This window comes from Bubalus kerabau, chromosome 11 (genome assembly GCF_029407905.1).
Source record: "Bubalus kerabau isolate K-KA32 ecotype Philippines breed swamp buffalo chromosome 11, PCC_UOA_SB_1v2, whole genome shotgun sequence".
Classification (NCBI taxonomy): Eukaryota; Metazoa; Chordata; class Mammalia; order Artiodactyla; family Bovidae; genus Bubalus; species Bubalus kerabau.
This window is the reverse complement of record NC_073634.1, coordinates 66281065-66304081: the sequence shown is the minus strand read 5'-3', so window position 1 is coordinate 66304081 and position 23017 is coordinate 66281065. Positions and strand designations below refer to the sequence as shown.

At 36.0% G+C, this 23017-nt stretch overlaps 1 protein-coding gene across 2 annotated transcripts in view; it reads left to right on the top strand.

The window, feature by feature from the left end:
- RAB1A (RAB1A, member RAS oncogene family) overlaps positions 1–22283 on the top strand; it is a 29195-nt gene extending 6912 nt beyond the window's left edge. Inside the window, exons 2-6 of one of the 2 annotated variants that reach the window (XM_055540479.1) lie at positions 9136–9208; positions 15458–15553; positions 19588–19683; positions 20994–21125; positions 21463–22283. In XM_055540479.1, the coding sequence (XP_055396454.1) occupies positions 9136–9208; positions 15458–15553; positions 19588–19683; positions 20994–21125; positions 21463–21660 (595 nt within the window). In that variant the 3' untranslated portion in view covers positions 21661–22283. The remainder of the gene's footprint in view (positions 1–9135; positions 9209–15457; positions 15554–19587; positions 19684–20993; positions 21126–21462) is intronic. The other variant, XM_055540480.1, reaches the window with a different exon arrangement.
- The last annotated feature ends 734 nt before the right edge of the window (positions 22284–23017 follow it).

The following is a 23017-nucleotide window of genomic DNA, read 5'->3' as shown; positions in this document are numbered from 1 at the left end:
TAAGTTACACTTTATATTTGTTCAGGTTCTGTGTGCTAGTTCATAGATGGCTTGATTCATTCTGATAGGTTTTATATATAAAGTAGGACTTATATACTGACTTTATTATCATCTGAGAGGGTAAAATATATCGAGGGACTTGGTGAGAAATGGGAGGGAAAAAAAACTATGCATTTCGAGTTGAAAACCATAGGTTTAAGTTCAGACTACCACTTACTTCATACAGTCCATTTATGCCTTTTGAGCTTGTTAAAGTTTTTCTAACACATTTAATCATCAAACATGGATCACTGACCTGTCTATTTAAAAAATGTTTTCAATACAGATATTTAAAATCTTTCAGTGAGCATACACACGCAAAAATCTAATTTCCTTGGAGAAAAAGCTTGATAAAGAAAACAGCCAGCCAGTTTTGTCATCACACTATGCTAGGAGTTGAGGGGTTTTTATTTTTGAGTATACAACATAGACTTTGCTCCCAGTTGCTTACCAGTTAGTTAAGATGACTCAAACTTAAGCAAGTATAATCAATTTAACAGTATTAGCACAAATTAAATCTTGTGATTTTTTTGGTAGAGAATATGATGGCATAATAGTGCAAAAAATTGGAGAAGGGGCCTAGGATTTCAATTATTGACAGAAAGTTTCAGTTATGATGATTTAGCTGGAGAAGAACAGAGCACTGAGGAGGACTCTGCAGAAGCCCTCGTGCTAGTCTTGAGTTAAGATCAATAGGAACAACTTTGAGTTCCCACCTCTAGTCAGAAATTTTATGTATGTCCATTATTTCCCCTAATCCAATGAAGAAATAGGGTCCTAATTTTACAGGAGTCGGAGGTAGAGAAGAGTTAAATGCAGTAGAATTGGAATTTTAACTCAAGGGCCTGTGATTTTACAGTCCAAGTATGCTGTTTCCAGTTTACTGTGTGTGGTTAACTTCTAGGAATTCGAAATTAAGCCAGTTGATTAGGCAACTAGCATTTCTGTGGCCAACTACGTCTAAAATTCTTGACTGGAGAGGTCTTTTTAAAATGTTAAGAAAGTATACATATATCCTCTCCCTTCTATGGCTGATTCATGTTGAGGTTTGACAGAAAACAAAATTCTGTAAACCAGTTATCCTTCAATAAAAAAAATTAAAAAAAATGTTAAGGGTTTGTGAGGTACATATTGTTAATAGGCCTTTGACTTTCTTCACATCTTGTGTTAGGTTGATCTTCAGAGCTTCTCTTGACTTGAAGTTAATTATTGTATCCATTTTCAGTTTTTCTACTCATGACTATTTTTTTTTCCTCATGACTCTTCTTGACTACTTGGTGCCTTAAAGTCATGCAAGCCTTTTTTGTGAGAAAAGCAGATAAAGCAAAATCCCTTTCTTTTACTGGAGAGGCAGGCTTACTTGCTGCAGACCATTTCACGGTTATATGTGTTGCTAGTTGTGATCATTGTACTTATAACTGTTACCTGGTAATTTTTGCACTTTATATTATAAATTAAACTGGTAAACTTCTGTGATAATTTGTCACACATCATCTGTACAAAAACTTTGGATAAACAAACAGCTTCAACATTTTTGTCTGTAGCGCTTGAATTTTTTCATCAGGTTACATCCTGGATTGGAGGGAGGAAGGGACAATCATAATTGCCACTTATTGTGTTCCTGTAATGTACCAGACACTGTGCTAAATATTTTAGAGGCGGTATTTATAATCTTGACCAGAGCCTAATCAGGTGGTTCAAGTGTGTGCCTGTGTGCTCAGTGGTGTCCAACTCTTTGCAACCCCATATACTGTAGCCCTCAGTCCATGGAATTTTCCAGGCAAGAATATTGGAGTAGGTTGCTATTTCCTTGCTCCGGGGGATCCTCCCAACCCAGGGATCAAACCCTCATCTTTAGCATCTCCTGCATTGGCAGATGGATTCTTTATCACTGAGCCACCTGGGAAGCCCTCTAATTGGGTGGTAGTGTGCTAATTGAATCTTTTTACAGATGAAGAAATAGAGCCTCATAGTGATAGGTGAGTACCTTGCCTTAAGATTTTGTAGCTAGTATTTGATGGAGCCTGAATTCAAATACAGGTCTTTCCAGCTCTAAAACCCACGCAGGCTTTGAAAGGTAAGGAGGTAGTGCACACCTGGTGTGTTTTTCAGCAAATGTTTGCCGTTAAATGTGTTTTAAGACCATTTACTCTTCTGTCCTCTTGTATGGCTTACCTCTTCCAATCAACCAAATTTTCTCTCATTTTCAGAATTCCATCTTTGGGTTTTTGGAACACTTTTAAACAGAGCCTAAAATGGAACCTCAAAAATTAATCTATTGTCTCTAAGTATATTTTATTTAGTTGTGGTTTTAGTGGTCAATTGTGGGGAGAGTTTTTTTTTTTTAATTGCTTGGCTATTTTTTTAAATATGAAGGAAAGACTGTTGCCCTCTCAGATTCTTAATTGTTTATTTAGACTAATAGGTTGCTTTTGGCCATTACTGAAGGTTTATTTAGTTTTTTATTAATTTAACCAGAAAAGTAATATGTGCTCTATAAAATTCAAACAATACAATTGAAGCATATGAAAAATTTCTTAACCTCTCTTACCTCTTTTCTCTAGCCTAATGATCAATTTTGAATTGTGTTCTGTGGAGCATACTTAAAGTGAGTAAAGAAGAAGAGTTGATGTCATGCACAATTATTGCAGCGCCAAAGTTTTATTGTTTTAAACTCCAAACGCTAATAGGCTAGTGTGTAGTTTAAAGATGAATTAAAATTTGTTGGGCCCACTGTATCATAATCTCATAATCATGACTTTTGTTTTAAATTTGTTATATGAGCTTAGTTTTAGACTGTTTTCAAGTATGATTTTATAAAAAGATAAAACTACATGTTTCATGTCATGCAAGTGAACTTGTTCTAGGTGAAAAAGAAGAAATTACAGGTTCCATTTAACTTTTTAAAATAGCTGGTCTGTTCTAAGGTATACTTATAACTGACATTGTGAAATTTGTGTTTTGGGGGGTACCGTTTGGATAAAAACAATTATATAATTCTCCACTGTTCACTTTTGTCTTGTCTTCCTTGGTGTGTTTCCAAAGTGTATGTTGGAAGTTGTGTTAATGTCAGTCAACTTTCTTTTGTAACGTTTTCATTGACAGGTGAACTGTATGTGATAATCCAAATTTTATTTCATAAAAGAAGATAAAAAATGTTTGTTTTTATTTAATCCAAAAAGTTGATTCATATCTTTGTTGCTTATGTTGGGAGTGTGCCAGTGCTGCTGCTTCCAGCCTTGACCTACTCTGCCTACTTAGGTGTCGTTTGTGTTACGGCAGGTATGCTGAAAGAACTCATTAGGTTGTTTAGTCACTGAATAAGCCATTGATTAAAGTTTTTTCCTCTTCTCAAGTAGCATTTTTTTTTTCTGGTTAGAAAAGTAGTAACAGTGTGATTGCAGACATTTTAAAAAATAGAAAGAAAAGACAAGTATAATCATACAGTTTAGAAGTGTCTACTCCTTTCCCCAAATCTTTTCTGTGTGTACAAATTGTTTTTTAACAATAATGGGTTATATTGGACAAAGATGTTCTGTAATCTTTTTACATAATAGTATATCATGTAATAGTCTCTTGATATAATGGAATTCTGAGTAGTATTTTAGATTGAGCAACAAGCAGATTCATCTCCTACTTCCTATTTTATGTATGCAGTTTGGTAACTTCATAAAAAGGAAAACATTTTATCTAAATAGAATTTTTAATAGAAATGGGTTTTAAGTAACTTTTTAAAAATACTGTTTTCATGCTCTCACAATAGTGATTTTTTTTTTTAAGGTATGGAAAGTATTAATGCTTACATGCAAAAATGGCATGGGTATTAAGATTATGTTCAGATCATAAATAATGGAAATAAAGGGTCTGCAGTATTGAAAAAGTAGACCATGAGTTGACCTAAGGAGAAACTGATAACAAAAATAATTTTTCACTTGCTGTTGCCTTTGGCATCCCACCATCCAATTGTTAAAAGGCTGAATCTGCCCCCCTTCCATGCAGTCTTAATCTTTGTCAGTCTTAACGGTCTTACTTTCTCACTGAATTATCTCCACTTTGCAGTAATTTTCTGAAAATATACTTGTGCCTCAAAACCAAAGTTTTTATTTTACAGATTCCACCATGATTTATGATTGTTGATTTAACTCAAGAAAACACAAAATGTATCTCTCACATTTAAAAAACATCAGGAGCTAGCTTTTTTCAATGAGATTATACTTATTTCATTAATGTCCTCATAGTTTGTTTTTCTAAAATCTTTTTATTTTGAAGTAAATTTAGATTCACAGAAGAATTGTAAAAGTAGTACAGAAAATTCCTGTATGCCCTTTGTCCAACTTCCCTTAATGTTAGCATCTTATATACCATGGTACATTTATCAGAATTAAGATGTTAACATGGCTAAACTGAACTAAACTATAGACTTTTATTTCAGTTTCTCCAGTTTTTGCACTAATGTCGTTTTCTGTTCCAGAACGTAAACCAAGAGACCATGTTGTATTTAATTATTATATCATATTAGCCTCCTTCCGAAGAAGGCAATGGCACCCCACTCCAGTACTCTTGCCTGGAAAATCCCATGGACGGAGGAGCCTGGTAGGCTCCAGTCCATGGGGTTGCTAAGAGTCGGGAACGACTGAGCGACTTCACTTTGACTTTTCACTTTCATGCATTGGAGAAGGAAATGGCAACCTGCTCCAGTGTTCTTGCCTGGAGAATCCCAGGGACGGTGGAGCCTGATGGGCTGCCATCTATGGGGTCGCACAGAGTCGGACACGACTGAAGCGACTTAGCAGCAGCAGCAGCTTCCTTCAATCTGAGTTTATTAGTGTAGTTTTTCATTATCTTGGCAGTTTTGAAGAGTTTAGGTATTTTGTAGATTTCCCTCAATTTGCATTTGTCTGATGTTTTCTTTTGATTAGATGAGGTTATAGATTTGGGAAGAGATACCATAGAGGTGAGACTTCCCTGTAGCTCAAACGGTAAAGAATCTGCCTGCCATGCAGAAGGCCAGGGTTCGATTCCTGGGTTGGGAAGTTCCTCTGGAGAAGGGAATGGCAATCCTCTCCAGTAGTCTTGCCTGGAGAATTCCATGGACAGAGAAGCCTGGTGGGCTACAGTCTGTGGAGTCGCAAAAAGTCAGACACGACTGAGCGACTAACACACAGACACACACACACACATACACACACACACACACACACCCCCATAGAGGTGAAGCACTCTACTCATTACATCATATCAGAAGGTCCGTGATATCAATGTGACATTGCTGGTGATGTTCACCTTGATGCTTTGTAAAGGTGGCATCTGTCAGGTTTCTCCATTGTAAAATAACTATTTTTCCCTTTTCATACAGTGTTAGAAACCAGTCATTAAGAACCAACCCAGCCTCAGGGGAAGGGAGCTAAAGAGGCTCCATCTCCTGGAGGGAGGAGTGTGCAGAGGATTTGTGGGCCTGTGTTAAAACCACTGTGGTAATAAACATTTGAGGTGGGGGGCATATTTTGAGGTCATGCAGATACCTTAACTCTCCTTGAAGTTTTACCCACTAATTTTAGCATTCATCAGTGGCTCTTATCTGCAGCAGTGACTCTGCTAGTGATTTTCTACTTCTCTTGTTCCTTCTACATGTATTATTTGGAATCCTCGCGTAAGGAAGAGTTGTCCTTTCTCTATTTAGTTAATCTTGTACCCTTATGGACTCAGGGATATTTATTTTATTCTTTGGGTTATAATCCAGTACATGATTGTTTACTTTGTGGCTCAGATTGTTGCCTTGGCCTTTGAGGTTTGCTGTCCTTTTAACATGCCATGTCCTGTAGATTTTCTCCTCTGGCATTTTGCCCAAAATGTTACTCAAGAATGACTATTCCTTAGCTGTTACTCACAATGAGAGAGACCTGATTAAAAACACAAAATTAAAATGTTCTCTGAACTCTTGACACAGTGCTTTGTTAAAGGCACAATATTATGTTTTGGATGAGTAAGTCAGTTTACCATCACACAGACAGATACGTTAAACATCAGAGTGAGGAAAAACAGACTCCAGACTACTATGGGGAGAAGGTATGAAGTATCATTGTCATTGTAAATTAGACATGAAAAAGACTAGAGGAAGTTTTGATTGAAAACAGTGGATAGAATTCACTGAAACAATCTAGTTTAGGGGAGTGGCGATTGTAGTTGTACTGTAGTCTGTAAAGATTTCTTTACTTGTACAAAAATTTCTCAACTGATAGAATTCAGTTTTTCACCTAAGTCAAAATGGTATTGCAGATGGAAAACTTAATCCAAATTCTTGAGAATAAAAGATACATTTTGCTAAATTATTCTTGGCTCTGTACCAGAATTGATCTTGAGCTTTCTAACTTTAGATTTGCATATTTCCTATCAACATTATTACTTGTTCTGTTTTGTAAATTATAGTTACAGAAATATCTTTAAGTGATCTCAAATATGAAGTTACCCTGTATTAATACTTCCTGTATATTAATAGTTTGGAAATAAGCTACTACAGGAGTAGGTAATTTAAAACGTTCCAATGCAGGTAACTTGCTGTTGATCATAGTCTCTTGGTGTGTAAATTCAATACGGCAAGAAATTTGTTGGTTGATTTTGTTTGCCATTCTTTTCCATGTGTCTTGTCATGTTAGTGAAACTGATTGTTTGGGAGAGAACAAAACAGGCTTCTTTAGCAAGACTCATTGCAGAGCACAGTGCTTAACTCTTTATATTATTTATAATGGCTCTGGGCTTTAAATTATCAGAAACACATAAATGATGTTTCAAAATAATGCTGTTTGTGAAATTTAAAAAGAATGTGATAATTGAAAAAGCTAGTTTTAAGAAATTGACTACTAATTTCTTTGAAACCATAATGTAACTTGTAACATAGTTAGGAAGCATTCATGTTTTTCTCCAGCCTTATGGTTATTCTGGAAGAGAGAAATTGATCTTTATGGCAATTAGTGACATCACAGGCAACATGTGTAGCCCATTGCTGTCCTTTACCAGTACCACTGATTGAGGGCATGTTTAATGAGTGTTTACTGGATACCTGGCACTGTGCTCAGGAAAGTTGGTAAATGCAGTGCATTTGTTGTGTCATAATTTCTGTTAAAAACAAAGTAACTGTAGTTGTATTGGTGCTGTGATTTTTCTTGATAACTGAAATGTAAACTTGTAAGATACTCGTTGCTAATGTTCAGTGTTCATCACTCTTAAGAATTCATTTGGTCTAATTAAAGAGAAAGGTATCAATAGTACTGAAGCCAGTCAGCAAATGTACTGACTAATAGAAGTTGTTTGGTATTAGGTATCAGTAATTTATTAAGGGTAAATTTTTATAATACCTATCCGCACTATCCCCTTTTATTTAGGCTCTCAAATGGGAAAGGGTGTTAATAAAGTTCATCCTGTGCTTCAATCAGCCCTTCTTAATCACTTATTTTAAAAGCTTATTACCTTCTGTGACCTTTATTTTGCCATTTACCAGGGCAGGATTTAAGAAATTTTTTTTTCCTTTTTGGTATAATTAGGGACAATAAGTGTACTACAGTAACTTGGTAAAGCAGAAAGCTATGTGTTTTTTGTTTGTTTTGAATATTTTTTTAATTTAGTTGGCTGCATTGGGTCTTAGTTGGCGGCCTGTAGGACCATTCCTTGTGGCCCACAGTCTCTAGTTATGGTGTGTGCACTTTGGTAGTTGTGGCACTCTGGCTTCATTGCTTTGAAGCTTGTGGGATCTTAGTTCCCCAACCAGGGATCCCCAACCATGTCCCCCCATTGCAAGGTGGATTCTTAAATACTGGACCACCAGAGAAGTCCCAGAAGGCCATGTTTTAATACTTATCACTGTATAAACCTTGGTGAAAGTGTTAGTCTCTCAGTCATGTCCCACTATTTCAATCCCATGGACTGTAGCCCACCAGGTTCCTCTGTCAATGGAATTCTCCAGGCAAGAAGACTGGAGTGGGTTGCCATTCCCTTCTCCAGGGGATCTAACTAACCAGGGATTGAACTGAGGTCTCCTGCATTGCAGGCAGATTCTTTACTAGGAAAGCCCCCCTTGTGTTATAAATCTCGGTAAACAGTTGATTAATAATCCCAGAGATAATCATGCCTAAACATCTTGCTTACATGTAAATACACTGGTAATCTACATTTCATTTGCAAGTGATAGTTGGGTTTCATTTTAAGTGGATAGCATTTTATAAAAACTAAGTCACAGGGAAGAAATTTAAGAATCCTGTATGTCTTCTGAAAAAAAATCTATAAATTCTGGATTTTTTGTCATTTTGAAATTGCTTTAAAAGAATGTATAGAACTGGTTAGAGTTGGAAAGAATAGAATCTATGAGTGGTTCCTCTGACCATGGGCTGACTGTTGTCTTGAGATTTATGAAAGGCTCCCTTGAGAAAATTTTTGAGATAGTCTCAGTGATTGTAAATGTGCATAAACATAGCCTAGCTTTCAGTGGGTTTTTTTTTTTTCAGTGTTTTCTGAAGTATGCTTTAATACAAGCTTAGAATGTTGGTAAAGTTGTACGTTTACACAAACAGCCCCCTTGATTTTATTGTATCTCTAGTTTAAAATAAAAGGGGAGAATTCCAGGTGGATACTAGGGAAGGATCATAAAAGCCCTTTGTTGGAGGATTGCTATGAAATAATGATTTGAGATTTGAAGTTGAAGGAGAGATTTGTTTCACTGGCAAAAACAAATGAAACTTTAACTCCCTGTATTCTAATATTGCAGAAGAGTGGGATTTTTCTAGCGAAAGTCTGTTGGACTCTCCAAGAATGCATATCACTTATGTTTCCTTTTATTCATTGCTTGGACGTGGAAGTTCAGTGATGTTAGAGATACGGGTGGCATTGTCTATCTTATTTATACATAATTCTGTCATGTTCAGTGATTCATCAAAAGGGCCCCAAACTGCTGTTTCTTGGCGTTTGGCTTCTGTTAGGGCGTCCATGCGCTTTTCAGAAGCTGTAGTCTTCCTCAGTGAGCTATTATTCTTGGCTATATTTTTGTTGTTCTAGAACTTATAATACAATATGCTTTTTATTAATGTGATTTTCTTTTTCTCTTTGCAGTGATTATTTATTCAAGTTACTTCTGATTGGCGACTCTGGGGTTGGAAAGTCTTGCCTTCTTCTTAGGTTTGCAGTAAGTTGAAATCAAAAATGATTTTAAAGGAATTAATGCTGTGTATATTTTCTGGGTAGACAAAAGATAAAACAGTTTTATTCAGGATATTCTTCCAGAATTTTATATGCGAAGCCTCCAAATACACATTCCCAGTGATATCTAGACTCTTTAAATAGAGGAGATACTGTTGTTCCTAAAAGAAATTCAAGAAAACTGTGGTTATAAAGTCAAAGTGTCTGATACTCTCGTTGGAGGTCAAACAATGTTTCATTCCAACATAAATAATGAGTAAGGGAAAAAATGGTAGGTTTGTGTTGAAAGTGACTTGGTGGAAGACAAATCTTCAAGTAAAACTTGAGTAGAATAAAAAGAAAAAGCAGGGCCTGGTACAGACTATTTATTTTTTTGACAGTGGCATCGTTGTCATTTAAATTTACAAACTGATAAATAACTTAATAATAACTTTCAACTTAATATATAAAATGCACGGTCTTGTTCATAGTGTTTATGAATTGCCTTCAAATTTAACATGTTTTCCTTCTCGCTGTCTTGATCATTGCTTCTTAAGATGTGAACCAGTGGAGATTATCAAGACCCTCCTGGAGTCCATGAGATCAAAAACTACTTCCTAATAACACTAAATCATTAGTATTTACTGAATAAATAATTACCTAGTAATTGTACTAAGACAAAAGATGTTTGCTTTTTTTCACTCTGTTGATCTTTGCCCTGATGGTGCAAAAGCAATGGTAGGTAAAACCGCAAGTGCCTTATGAGTCCTGTGCTGAAGTAACGCTAAGCCCCAGATTATGCTCATAGTCATGGTGTTTACCTCTGTTTGCTCACAGGGGAGGGAAAAAACACCATTATCACTTAAGTGTGTCTTTGATGAAACAGTAAAAATGGTTAATTTTTTTCATACTTTTAAAAATTGAGGTGTAGTTGATGTTCTGTTATATAGCTGTTAGATGGACAATATAGTGATTCACAATTTTTAAAGGTTATATTCCACTTATTATTATAGGATGTTGGCTATATTCCCTGTGTTGTACAACATGTCCTTGTAACTTTCTGTATTATATATAGTAGTTTGTACCTTTTAATCCCTAACCCCTATTGTGCTCCTCCTCCTACCCCTCTCCCTGCCAACAACCACTAGTTTGTTCTCCAATCTGTGAGTCTGTTTCTTTTTTGTTATAGTCATTAGCTTGTGTTTTTGTTTTTTTTAGAATCCACATATAAGTGATACCATACAGTATTTGTCTTTGTTGCTCTTAGTTATCATAATACTCTCAAGTCCATCCATGTTGTTGCAAATGGCAAATTTTCATTTTTTTACGCCTGACTAGTATTCCATGGTATGTATATATGTATGTATACATCTCCTTTATCCATTCATCTGTTGATGGACACTTAGGTTGCTTCTAAAAATGATTAATTTTTAAAGATTTTGATCCTTGTTGAGTGTTTCCTTTTTAAATATTCTGTGTGAAAAAATGAGTACACATAAAACAGTTTTGCTGAAGACTGGAATGTGTTGGTTGTCTTAAGGGAGAGAAAAGCGTTTGTATAGTTGTTTCCATTATGAGCTAAACTAGCTGATTTTTTCATTGAACTTTTTTTTTTTTAACTTGAAAGAACAACTAACAGGCTATATTTATCTAGAACTGAGTATTGGGTATACATTTTATCAGATGAACAGACATTGTCACCTCAAGGAAAATATGTGATAGCATTTGTTGCCTATAATGACTTCAAGCTTTTCAAGGGAAAATTAGAATTTTAAAAAATTTAAAATCCACCATTGCAAGCTTGACAGCATCTCAAATACTTAGTATTACTTTTCTGATGTGATATTAATGAGTCTCATATATATTCATTATATATAATAATTTGAAAATGAGACCATGTTAAGTACCAGAATAAAACCTAGGTGGCTCTTTAATCATATATGAAAGTATTTTCTAACAGGAAAAAAATCAGGAAAGAAAGGACTGTTAAATGTGATTGCATTAAAATTAATGTTGACACATAATATTAGAAAACAAAAGGTCCTAGCAAAACGTATTTGGAGGAAGAGGTGATAGTCTCAATATATAAAGCACATTTATACACTAATAAGGAAAGGATATTTGTCCTAATGGAAATAAGAATGAATGCATGAGTGGGCAGTTTACAAAAGGAGAAATACAAATTGCCAGTAAATATAAAAAAGTGTTCAGTTTTATTTGTAATTAAAGGACTTAAAAAAATTTTTTTTTGTTCAGTTGCTTAGCCGTGTCCAACTCTTTGTGACACCATGGACTGTAGCCCACCAGGCTCCTCTGTCCATGGAATTCTCCAGTCCAGAATACTGGAGTGGGTTGCCATTCCCTTCTCCAGGGAATCTGACCAGGGATCGAGCCCAGGTCTCCTGCATTACAGGCTGATTCTTTACTGTCAAAATTAGATAATACTTAGTATTTATTAAAGTGACAAGTATTAAAATTAATTACTAGTATTAAATCAGTAATCTGGGTAGGTGGGAAGAAGCTGGCATTTCTTGAGGAAAATGGCTGTAGCCTGAGACATTTGTGCTTCAAAGAAAATCCTTTCCGGATTCCTACTGACCTAAGTCACAGGTTTTCAGTATTACCTACACAGAATCAGCCAGGAAGCATTTTAAAAATACTGATTCTCAGATCCCTAAAATAGATTCAAGCTGTAAAAAGTATGATTAAGAAATGTATAATAAGCTTTGAGAGCACAGAGGGAAGAATCTCTTTAGCTACTGGCCGAGGAATGGGGGAATGTTTGGACAATCACTGTTGCCTGAGCTCACATTTGAAAAATGGATAAAAATTGCCAACTTGCCCACAGGCTGGGGAGTTAGGGGGGTGGGGTAAAGCTTGGGAGTGGGGAGAAAGAGATACTGAGAATCTGGACAGTTGAAATGGCAAGTGCAGTGGCTCAGAGGCATGCAAGTAAGGGTCATTTAGGGGTATATTGGAGAAGGCAATGGCACCCCACTCCAGTGCTCTCGCCTGGAAAACCCCATGGACGGAGGAGCCTGGTAGGCTGCAGTCCACGGGGTCTCAAAGAGTCGGACACAACTAAGCGACTTCCCTTTCATTTTTCACTTTCATGCATTGAAGAAGGAAATGGCAGCCCACTCCAGTGTTCTTGCCTGGAGAATCCCAGTGACGGGGGAGCCTGGTGGGCTGCTATCGATGGGGTCGCACAGAGTCGGACACGACTGAAGCGACTTAGCAGCAGCTGCAGCAGGGGTATATAAGAATTCTATTAATAACAGCATTTATAAGTTTTTCTAACAAAGCACCTGGCATGTTCTAGTGCTGAATGCTGTTCTCTATCCATTTTCTATAGTATGTGATACTTACTTGACACTTTAAATTTAAAAAATGAATGTCAAATAATGATTTGTATTTATATTTGTAAAATGAGTATTTTGTCAAATTGCATTCAGTGCTTCAAAAATATCCTTTTACCCAGTGATTCTGTTTATGCCGAAATGTGAATATATGTGGAGGATAAGTCAACACAGCTATCTCTAGCTACTTGGAACTCTGATCACATTTTACAGTTGTCTTTAGCCATTTTTGTCTCAGTGTCATGTACACATCTGATTCAGCATTATCAAGACTTGGCCCACACTCACTTCATGTAGTCCTTTTTCTCCTTCTTTTTGTTGGAGTGCTACAAATAAAAATCCCAAATGTGTCATTCCCCTTGCATTCTGTATTTAATATAGGGTTTCCCTGATCTCAGATGGTAAAGAATCTGCCTGCAGTGCAGGGGATCTGGGTTCGATCCCTAGGTTGGGATGATCCCCTGAAGAAGGAAATGTCAACCCACTCCAGTATTCTTGCCTGGAGAATCCCATGGACAGAGGAGTCTGGCAGGCTACAGTCCTTAGCATTGCAGAGTCAGACACAACTGAGTAACTAACACTCATACACTATCATAAAAAACATTTGTTGACTTACAAAATAAATTTTCCTGGTTATCTTAAGAAGTGTGGTGTTAGTTTGAATCACAGTTCAAAACATGGTTCACACAGACTTATCGACATAGGGAACAGACTTGTGGTTGCCAGTAGAGGGAGGGGAGGATGGAGAGGGATGGGAGTGGGAGTTTGGGGTTAGCAAATGCAAACTTTTATATATAGAATGGAAAAACAAGGTCCTACTGTATAGCACAGGGAACTGTATTGAGTTTCCTGTGATAAACCGTAATGGAAAAGAATATGAAAAAAAGGTCTATGTATATATAACTGAATTACTTTTCTCTATAGCAGAAATCAACAACATTGTAAAGCAACCATATTTCAATTTTTTAAAAAAACCCATGGTTCATACTTTGATTTCGTTCCTTTGCTGTTTAGTCTTTTAGAATTTTTCCAACTTCCCACCTCCTCCTTTTTTATTTATGTATTTTTCATGTCACTTTCTTTTTGCAGAAACTGGGGCAGTTGTCCTATAAATTGTCCAACATTTTAGGTGTGTCAGTTTGCTTCTCTGTGGTGTCTTTAAACTTGTCGCTCCTGTTTCTGTAATTGGAAGTAAGCCCCAGAGCAGTGCTTTATCTATCATTATGGTAGTTACTAGTCCCTTGTGATTATTTAAATTTAAATAAAATTGAATGGAATAAAAAATTCAGTTCCTTGTTCTCACTAGCCACATGGAGCTACTGGCTACTGTATTGACAGTCACAGCCTATAGAACCTTTCTGTCATCAAAGAAAGTTCTTTTTAACAGTGCTACTCTTAATAGATTTAGGCTTGATTGAGCCTAAATCCATCTTTGTTAGCAGAATACTTCCTGGGTGGTGCTTTAAGCCTGATGATTGTGCAGTGGGGTTACGTGGTGAAAGTGTGATCTTTCCATTTACATATATTTTCACTTAAATAAAAAAACTGAATTTTGTTTTCATTATGAGTAAAATAATTGTAATAGGTACTTGAGGGAAAAAACAGGTGTCATTTTAAAAGTTTAGCCTTTGTGTTAAATATTGTTCACACAAAAACTTACACACAAATGTCCATAGCAGCACTATTGATAATAGCTAAAATGTAGAAACCACCCAAATGTCCATGAACTGATAAACAAAATGTAGGATATCCATACAGTGTACTATTTTTCAGCCATAAGGAAACAAAATGTAGGATATCCATACAGTGTACTATTTTTCAGCCATAAGGAATGAAGTACTGATTCATGCTGTAACATGGCTGGGGCTTCCCTGGTGGCTCAGTGGTAAGGAATCTGCCTGCCAGTGCAGGAGAGACAGGTTCGATCCCTGGTCCAGGAAGATCCCACATGCTGTGGAGCAACGAAGCCCGTGCGCCACAAGTACTGAGCCTGTGCTCCGCAACAAGAGAAGCCTCTGCAAAGAGAATACCCCCATGCACTTCAACTAGAGAATAGCCTCCACTCACCACAACTAGAGAAAAACCAGACCCAGCACAGCCAAAAATAAAATAAATAAATTGTGTGTCTATATATATATATAAAAAGAAAGGCTGAACCTTGAAAAGTTTATGCTGAGTGAAAGAAGCCAAACACAAAAGGTCACATTGTATGATTCCATTCATGTGAGGTGACCAAAACAGACAAATCTTTGGAAACATAAAGTAGATTAGTAGTTTCCAGAGTCTAGGGGGAGAGGAAGAAATCTGACTGCTGCTGGGTATAGGGTTTTCTTTTGGAGTGAAGAAAATGTTTTGGAATTAAAATAGTTGTAATGGTTGCACAGCCTTCTGAATATACTAAAAACCACTGAGTTGTATATTTCGAAGGGGTGAATTTTATGTATATGAATTGTCTCAATTTTAAAAGTCATAACTAAGAAATAAAATTGACTTCTAAAAGAATTTCAGGAGAGGGACATGATCATAGGTTTGTGTTGAATAAACTGAATAAACTGAATAACCAGTGGGTGTGAAGGAACAAGAATTCTGCTGATTAGCAGATTAGAAAAATCATTCGTAATCATCAATACAAAACCTTCTCTGTATGATACATATAAAGAATTTGCCCAGATATGATTGGAAAACTAAAGAATAGCTATTGGAAAAAAAAAAATCTTAAACCATTTTTAAATAGCACTTTGTCTTCAGAATGTGAACTGAGTGCAGGAACAGGATGGAATGGCTGTTCTCAGATTGTTATGTCTTAAAAATTTTATCAGCTTTCTAGATAAAAGTTAACATATTTCTTATTTACTCTATTGAACATTTATTTTAATTGTTAACTTTTTTCCCTTTAGGATGATACATATACAGAAAGCTACATCAGCACAATTGGTGTGGATTTCAAAATAAGAACTATAGAGTTAGATGGGAAAACAATCAAACTTCAAATAGTAAGTAATTTTTGGACTAGAAATTTTTTGGAAATTATTTTGGTAAATTTAGAATGTATTTGTTATTCACAATATGTTAAAATGAAAGTATCTTAGGAATCATTCATCTGTGACAGAATGGTAGAGTAAGAATAGTTTAGATTGAAAGTGATTTAAGATTACCTCCTTCGTTGAATTTTCTGTTCATAGAGTTGAGAAATACATGTTTTAAGTCAAACCTGGTCTTAGTTCTTTTTCTTGCGCTTTTATCAGTGAGGTCTAAGGGGTCTTAAGTTGATGTTTGTTTACTTCGTCTTACAGAAGAAATATATTGAGCAGTTTTCATGTCTTTTATTGTGCTGAATACTCTGGATCCAGGAAAAACCTAGGAGAGGTTCTTCATATTTGTTTTAGTTGAGTATTTATTAGACAGTATGTTCCAACTCTGTAGAAATGTAGAATTTTATTGGAAGGGAATTTAGCTTTTCTTACATATTTTACAGCTCAGAAAATGGATGCTGAGAGATTTAATGACTTGCCTACCATTACTAGCAGAACCACGTGACCCATAGCTCTCTGTTTTCAGTATATTGTGTTCCTGTGCCATTCTCAGTCTCTTACCCATCCTTAAAACCCCAACCCTGAATTAAAAATAGGGGGTTGTAGTAGAAACTTTATTAATATAGGTCTGGGTACCAGGATGGACATACCTTTGGTCTTTAAAAAAAAAATCTCGGGTATCTTTTAGAATTGGCTCTTAGTATGAGGTAACATAGAAAACAAGTGACTGCTCTTTTTTATGGAATTGATAACGCCCTGAACTGGAAGGAGTTCTGAATTTGGAGTCAGAAACTTGGATTTGTTGTGTTCATTCTGCTGTTTATTAGTTGGAGAGTCACGGGTTTAACTTTAGCCTTTTTCCTGAGACTCAGTTTCTTACCTCTAAAATGAGTGTGATGATATTTGACTTACTAATAGGTAGTTGTGAAAACCAAATCTATAGTTCTGTATATGTATATATGTTAATCTGTGTAAAAACCCTTTGCAGTTGCCTAATCAAAATTAACTTCTGTTGGTAGCCTGCCATTTAGATTGATCTTATCACAACCTGTCATTCCTTTCTGGAAGCATGTTTTCAGAACCGTTTACAATCTGGGTTACTCCTGCATAAGTGCCACTTACTAAAATATGATTCCTAAAATCAAATACAAGATAGTATGTAGCCAGTGTGGACTACATGGGGTAAATTCTCTATTGATTTAGTCTCTGAATTTCTTTTTTTTCCTCTCAGACTTTAGGGACTCTTGCCATTTTCTCATCATTGGCCCGTACAAGGACATAGAAAGAAAGCCTGAGTTTACTACATTTGCTATCTCAGTAACTATTTTACCTACTAGTTTGGGTCTTAAGGTTTTGGTTTGTTTTTTAATTCTTATATTTTGTGACTAGGGCATTAAAAATCTAAATGCAAGATTTTACTTGTAACCCTGCTACATTTCACCTTGCCTGGCTTGAATTACCCTTTCATGTTTTCCAGGTCTTTAAAAAAAATGATTGGGTTTATCTATATTTTAATTATTTTTTCTGCTTTTCCTGTTCAAGTGTGCCATCAGGGTCTTTATCACAGTTGGTGATTACAAAACATTCAGCACTGCAGGGCATGTATGGAGTCCAGTCCCATGAAAGGCCTCTTTCTGTGACTGTTGATTCATTCACAAAACTTTATGGAAATGTTCACATTACACAGGCATTCAGATACATTCAAGGTTGCAGGGAGGGATGAAACATAGCCCCATAGGAGATCCCATTTCAGTGGGAGAGACACAGCAGGGAAAATCAGTTTACCTTGTGATTATGAGGGGTAATGAGGATTATGTACATAAAGGGTGATCAGTTACAGAGGGAAGGTACTGTTAGGATGTAGTCAGGAGAGTTTTCAGAGTGGCAAGAAGATAGCAGAAATTTTACTCTTTGGATGCCATTGTATTCAGAAATAGTTTCTTCCTGTTCTTGTCCTATCCTTGTGAAAGGGGTTAGTGGTGGTGAAGAGAGGGGAACTAACATTTTATTGAATAGCTACTATAATGAGGTATTGTGCTAGGCATTTTATAAATATTCTTTCATTTAAACTTAGCAGTTTTATAAAGTAGTGATATCTGGAATTTATGGATGAAGAAACTGTCATAATCAGGAACCTAAATTTAATGTTTTGAAGTCAAATTGACTTTACTCCAGAGATCCTGCTTCTCCAAGGGTACCCTGAAAGACTGGAGGCTCCTTACTGATGATGGTTTTCTGACTCTAATAGGCTAGTCCTTTGGATGAAAAAGGTAGCTTTTGCTTGTTTTAGATGAACAATTGTTAACATATTACTTGATTACTTCATTATTATTTTTCCCCCTTGGAGTATGTTAAAGTGGTTATTGACATGATATTTTACTGCAAAAATACTAATTATGCATCTGTTTTACTGTGTAACCACCGTTACCACTTCTAACAAAACTGACACTAATGCCTTTAAAAACGTTTTTTTAAACTTTTTGTTTTGGGGTATAGCCAATTAACAGTGTTGTGGTAGTTTCAAGTGGACAGCAAAAGGAGTCAGCCATACATACATATATATCCATTCTCGCCCAGACTCCCCTCCCGTCCAGGCTGCTGCATACACTGAGCAGAGTTCCATGTGCTGTACAATAGGTCCTTATTGGTTATCCATTTTAAATACAGCAGTGATACTAATGCCTTAATGTTATCTAATATTCAGTCTGTATTTAAATTTCCCCAAAATTGCAGCTTATTTTTAACAGCTTTGTTGGCTGGGTCTTAGAAAAGGAAGTGATTTCACTCAGTGCTCCTGAATTTTTTTATTTTTGCCATTTAGGACACTAGTGGGGAGCAATGTCAAGTTCACATATATATTCCAGAACTTTACAGCTTCTTCCCATGAAAGGCTGTTTCATCATAATCTCCACTTGTATTAGGCTACAAGTCTATTTTTTGTTTTTTTAATTGTTAACCATTAAGTAACCGTTCAGTTATTTCCCCATCAATCAAATATTAGTTTTAGTGGGGTGTGTGCTAAGTTGCTTCTGTCTGACTCTGTGTGACCCTATGGACTAGAACCTGCCAGGCTTCTTTGTCCATGGGATTCTCAGGCAAGAATACTGGAGTGGGTTGAGATTTCCTCCTCCAGGGGACAGGACTGGGGGATCTAACCTGCGTCTCTTATATCCCTTTGCCACTGCTGGGAAGCCCGTTAGTGGGGTAGGTAGCTTTTCTAAAAAAAACAATTTTTTTAAAAAAAGGGAAGGGTCATTATTTACGAGCAATTGAAACAAAATTCTCATTGCCCTTGTTAAAATCATGGTTTTTAAAAGGAGTTTACCTGATATTTTTTAATAGTTTTAACTGCAAACTTTAATGTGGCAGTGTATTTGTTTCCAGTGTTGGAGCCTAAATGGTTGAAGTTTGGTAAATTGCTCTTAAAATGAATTTTATAAAAGCATTTAGAATCATCTTCCTCACATTGTTTTCCCTAGGATTAAAAGAATTGTTCCTTAGATGGCTAAAGTGCTGTCTTGACTGGTAGTTATCTCAATTATTAGGTCCTTTCAGTGTTTTCCATGATGATAAAATGTGCTAGCAAGAGATTTTGTCTTATGTTTGATGAGAGTTGTAATGTGTTAACAGGGGCACTAGACCAGTAGATTTGCTAATATCAAGTCTGCCCATCTTTGCATTCATAGTGTAAGCTTGGAACAATGCTAAAGACTATTGAGTATATGAAAAGTATGACATAGTTGCTGATTGGCTTATAATTACAATATTCGTAGCATTAACTGCAAGCTAAATTAGACACTGCCTTCTTTTTTGAACCTTCAGATATTTGGCAGTTTCTTTGTGATTTAGTAGTGTGAGCACAGAGAGCTAATGTTCCCATAGCAAATCCTGGTTATCCACAACTCTGTAAACTAAACTGTTCTCCCTCCTTGCCGCCTTTTCTCCAACTCTTGTTTTAATGGAATTGTTTGGATTTCTTGATTGTTTTATGATAGTGGGACACAGCGGGCCAAGAAAGATTTCGAACAATCACCTCCAGTTATTACAGAGGAGCCCATGGCATCATAGTTGTGTATGATGTGACAGATCAGGTAAGTTCCAGGAGAAAATTGTGTTACACTAACAATGTAAGTTATTATTTGATTAAATATCACGCTATTTTTACTTTGCATACAAGTGATGAGTATTATTTATATAGCAGACTTTGTCCACCCCAGATGAAGTGAATGATACAAAAACATTTATCTTAAACCAGTTATCTTTTAAGAACAGGTACAGTGTTATTTTTTCTCCCCTACATCCCCTAATAAAACTGGTCAACCAAAAATTTCCTATTTTAGTAAACAGAAAATTTAGTAATTGGATTTACATTTGCTTTCAAGGGACCCAAATTATATTTATTATCAGTTAAATCATTTTGTCAAGGGTTTGTAGGGAACTGGGATTGTTTGACTCATATTGTGTCCTTGGTGATAGGTGTTAACAGAAATTTGCCTGGTAGTTAGACCTGTTGGACTTGCCAAAAGTAAGATTAGGGGTCTCTGCCTGTGGAGTGTGTGGTTCAGAAATAGGGATGAGCTTTGAGGAACATTTTAAGAGGACAGTGAAAATCTAAAGATAAGCTTGTTGAAAGAAGGTAGGGGGATGTGAAGAATAGTGTAAGAATGTGGTTCAGAGGCAGTAATTGTTCTTTTGATCAGAAAGTTAGAAAATTTCAGGGTCCTTTTGCCTGCCAAGGAGTGAAAGATGAACTTTGAAAATTACAATGTATAATTCTTATAGCAAATGTTCAATCTCCAGTCAAATATGAAATCAGAGCTAATTAGGAGATAACTAGAATTATAGACTTTAGATTCAGCACCATTAGGAGTACTGGGTGATAAAACATGAAGAAATCATTGCTAGTTAGTAAATCTCAAGTCATTTCCTTGTAATATTTAAAATGGAAATTTTCCTCCCTTAAAAATGACTGTGGAAAACAAGTATCTTTACATTGGACCCATTTATTTAATAACATTTGACATCTCTAGTAGTTAACAGTTAGGCTACCTTATTCATAAGCCAGAATTTTGACACATTTCAAAAACTACGTTTTGTGGTGCATATAAATAGCATATTCCAAAACAATGGGATTTGCCTGAGCTATAGTTTGAGCTGTATTTCCTTCTCAAATAAGGCATTGTCATCCTCAAGCTTTCAAATTCTGTATTCTTATTCATATAAGAATATATGTATCGAAATGTCAGTTCACGTCTTTCCCAGCATTAAGAGTTCTTTTTTAATAGCTATTATCGTCTCACTAGTTCTTCTTAGGTCAGGAGAGACACTTCTGTTTATCACTTGCTTCATTAGAATAGTTATGTTCAGAACTATATTATCACTCTTTAAATTGTCTTTTTAGGAGTCCTTCAATAATGTTAAACAGTGGCTGCAGGAAATAGATCGTTATGCCAGTGAAAATGTCAACAAGTTGTTGGTAGGGAACAAATGTGATCTGACCACAAAGAAAGTAGTAGACTACACAACAGCAAAGGTATGTTTAAAGTTTGACTTTCAGACTGAATTGGAAGGTGCTGAATTTGAATTATATATGGGTATGGAGTCACACAATGGCTGCAACCACCTTAGCTTTTATTGTTAGTTTCCGAACCAAGGGTTGAACCCGTGCCCCCACATATTGGAAGCACCGAGTCTTCACTGGACTGCCAGGGAAGTCCCCACCTTAACTTTTAAAATACATGCACTAGAAACTTTGACAATGATAATTTGTGCAGTCTTATCTGAGTTCAGTAAACTTAGTCATTCATCATTCCTTATTTCAGTTGGTGAAAAAGATTTTTCAATTAATTTTGCCTTACATATTCTCTTAGGAATTTGCTGATTCCCTTGGAATTCCATTTTTGGAAACCAGTGCTAAGAATGCAACGAATGTAGAACAGTCTTTCATGACGATGGCAGCTGAGATTAAAAAGCGAATGGGTCCTGGAGCAACAGCTGGTGGTGCCGAGAAGTCCAATGTTAAAATTCAGAGCACTCCGGTCAAGCAGTCAGGTGGAGGTTGCTGCTAAAATTTGCCTCCGTCCTTTTCTCACAGCAATGAATTTGCAATCTGAACCCAAGTGAAAAAAACAAAATTGCCTGAATTGTACTGTATGTAGCTGCACTACAACAGATTCTTACCGTCTACACAAAGGTCAGAGATTGTAAATGGTCAATACTGACTTTTTTTTTATTCCCTTGACTCAAGACAGCTAACTTCATTTTCAGAACTGTTTTAAACCTTTGTGTGCTGGTTTATAAAATAATGTGTGTAATCCTTGTTGCTTTCCTGATACCAGACTGTTTCCCGTGGTTGGTTAGAATATATTTTGTTTTGATGTTTATATTGGCATGTTTAGATGTCAGGTTTAGTCTTCTGAAGATGAAGTTCAGCCATTTTGTATCAAACAGCACAACCAGTGTCTGTCACTTTCCATGCATAAAGTTTAGTGAGATGTTATATGTAAGATCTGATTTGCTAGTTCTTCCTTGTAGAGTTATAAACGGAAAGATTACACTATCTGATTAATAGTTTCTTCATACTCGGCATATAATTTGTGGCTGCAGAATATTGTAATTTGTTGCACACTATGTAACAAAACAACTGAAGATATGTTTAATAAATATTGTACTTATTGGAAGTAATATCAAACTGTATGGTGATAAGTATTGTTTTAATTCTTATGGCTAAAGGGAAATAGAGCCTTGCATTATACTCAAAACAGCCATTTGTGTGTGCAACCAGGGCATTGTAGACAACTATCTTAGAGCAGCATCCAATATGCTTTCCAGATAATATACCCAGTAAATGACCTAGGGAGGCTTATGTGCTGCACAGGGATTTAACCAAGCTTAGTGGTTCAGGGAGATTAAATTTTATGAAAATAAGTTTTAGAATGTATGCTACCTAGCCTATTATTTCTGATCCTTCTCTAGAACCATTTGAAATGGCTTCACTGATCAACATTTGATTCTTCTGTGGTAGAGGTGGAAAACACCACCTTTCCTTAATTGGCAGACTAACACGTGTGCTAATATTGTTTCTTCCATGTTTGGAGTCAGATGTCAGCTGTTTTATCCTCCACAATTGTATACCTTAGGTTGGAGGCAAGTTAAAGCATTGAAGTAGGAAACAGGAAATTTACTACTTGCCCTAATTTTAGAAAATATGTCCCTTAAAATTAGCTGAAAACCTGAATGCTGGGTGGGAGTAATAAATACATGAGAGAAATATTTATTTCAGTTGAATTTTGCACATGTGAAAATTTTGTTAACTAGGACCTTAAAGATCCTAGGGTTTGTTTTTATTGTGGGGGAACAAAAATCTTTTGCTAACTCTGGCATTTTAAGGTGATAGAAGTCAAAGATTGTTTCCTTTGGGTTGAA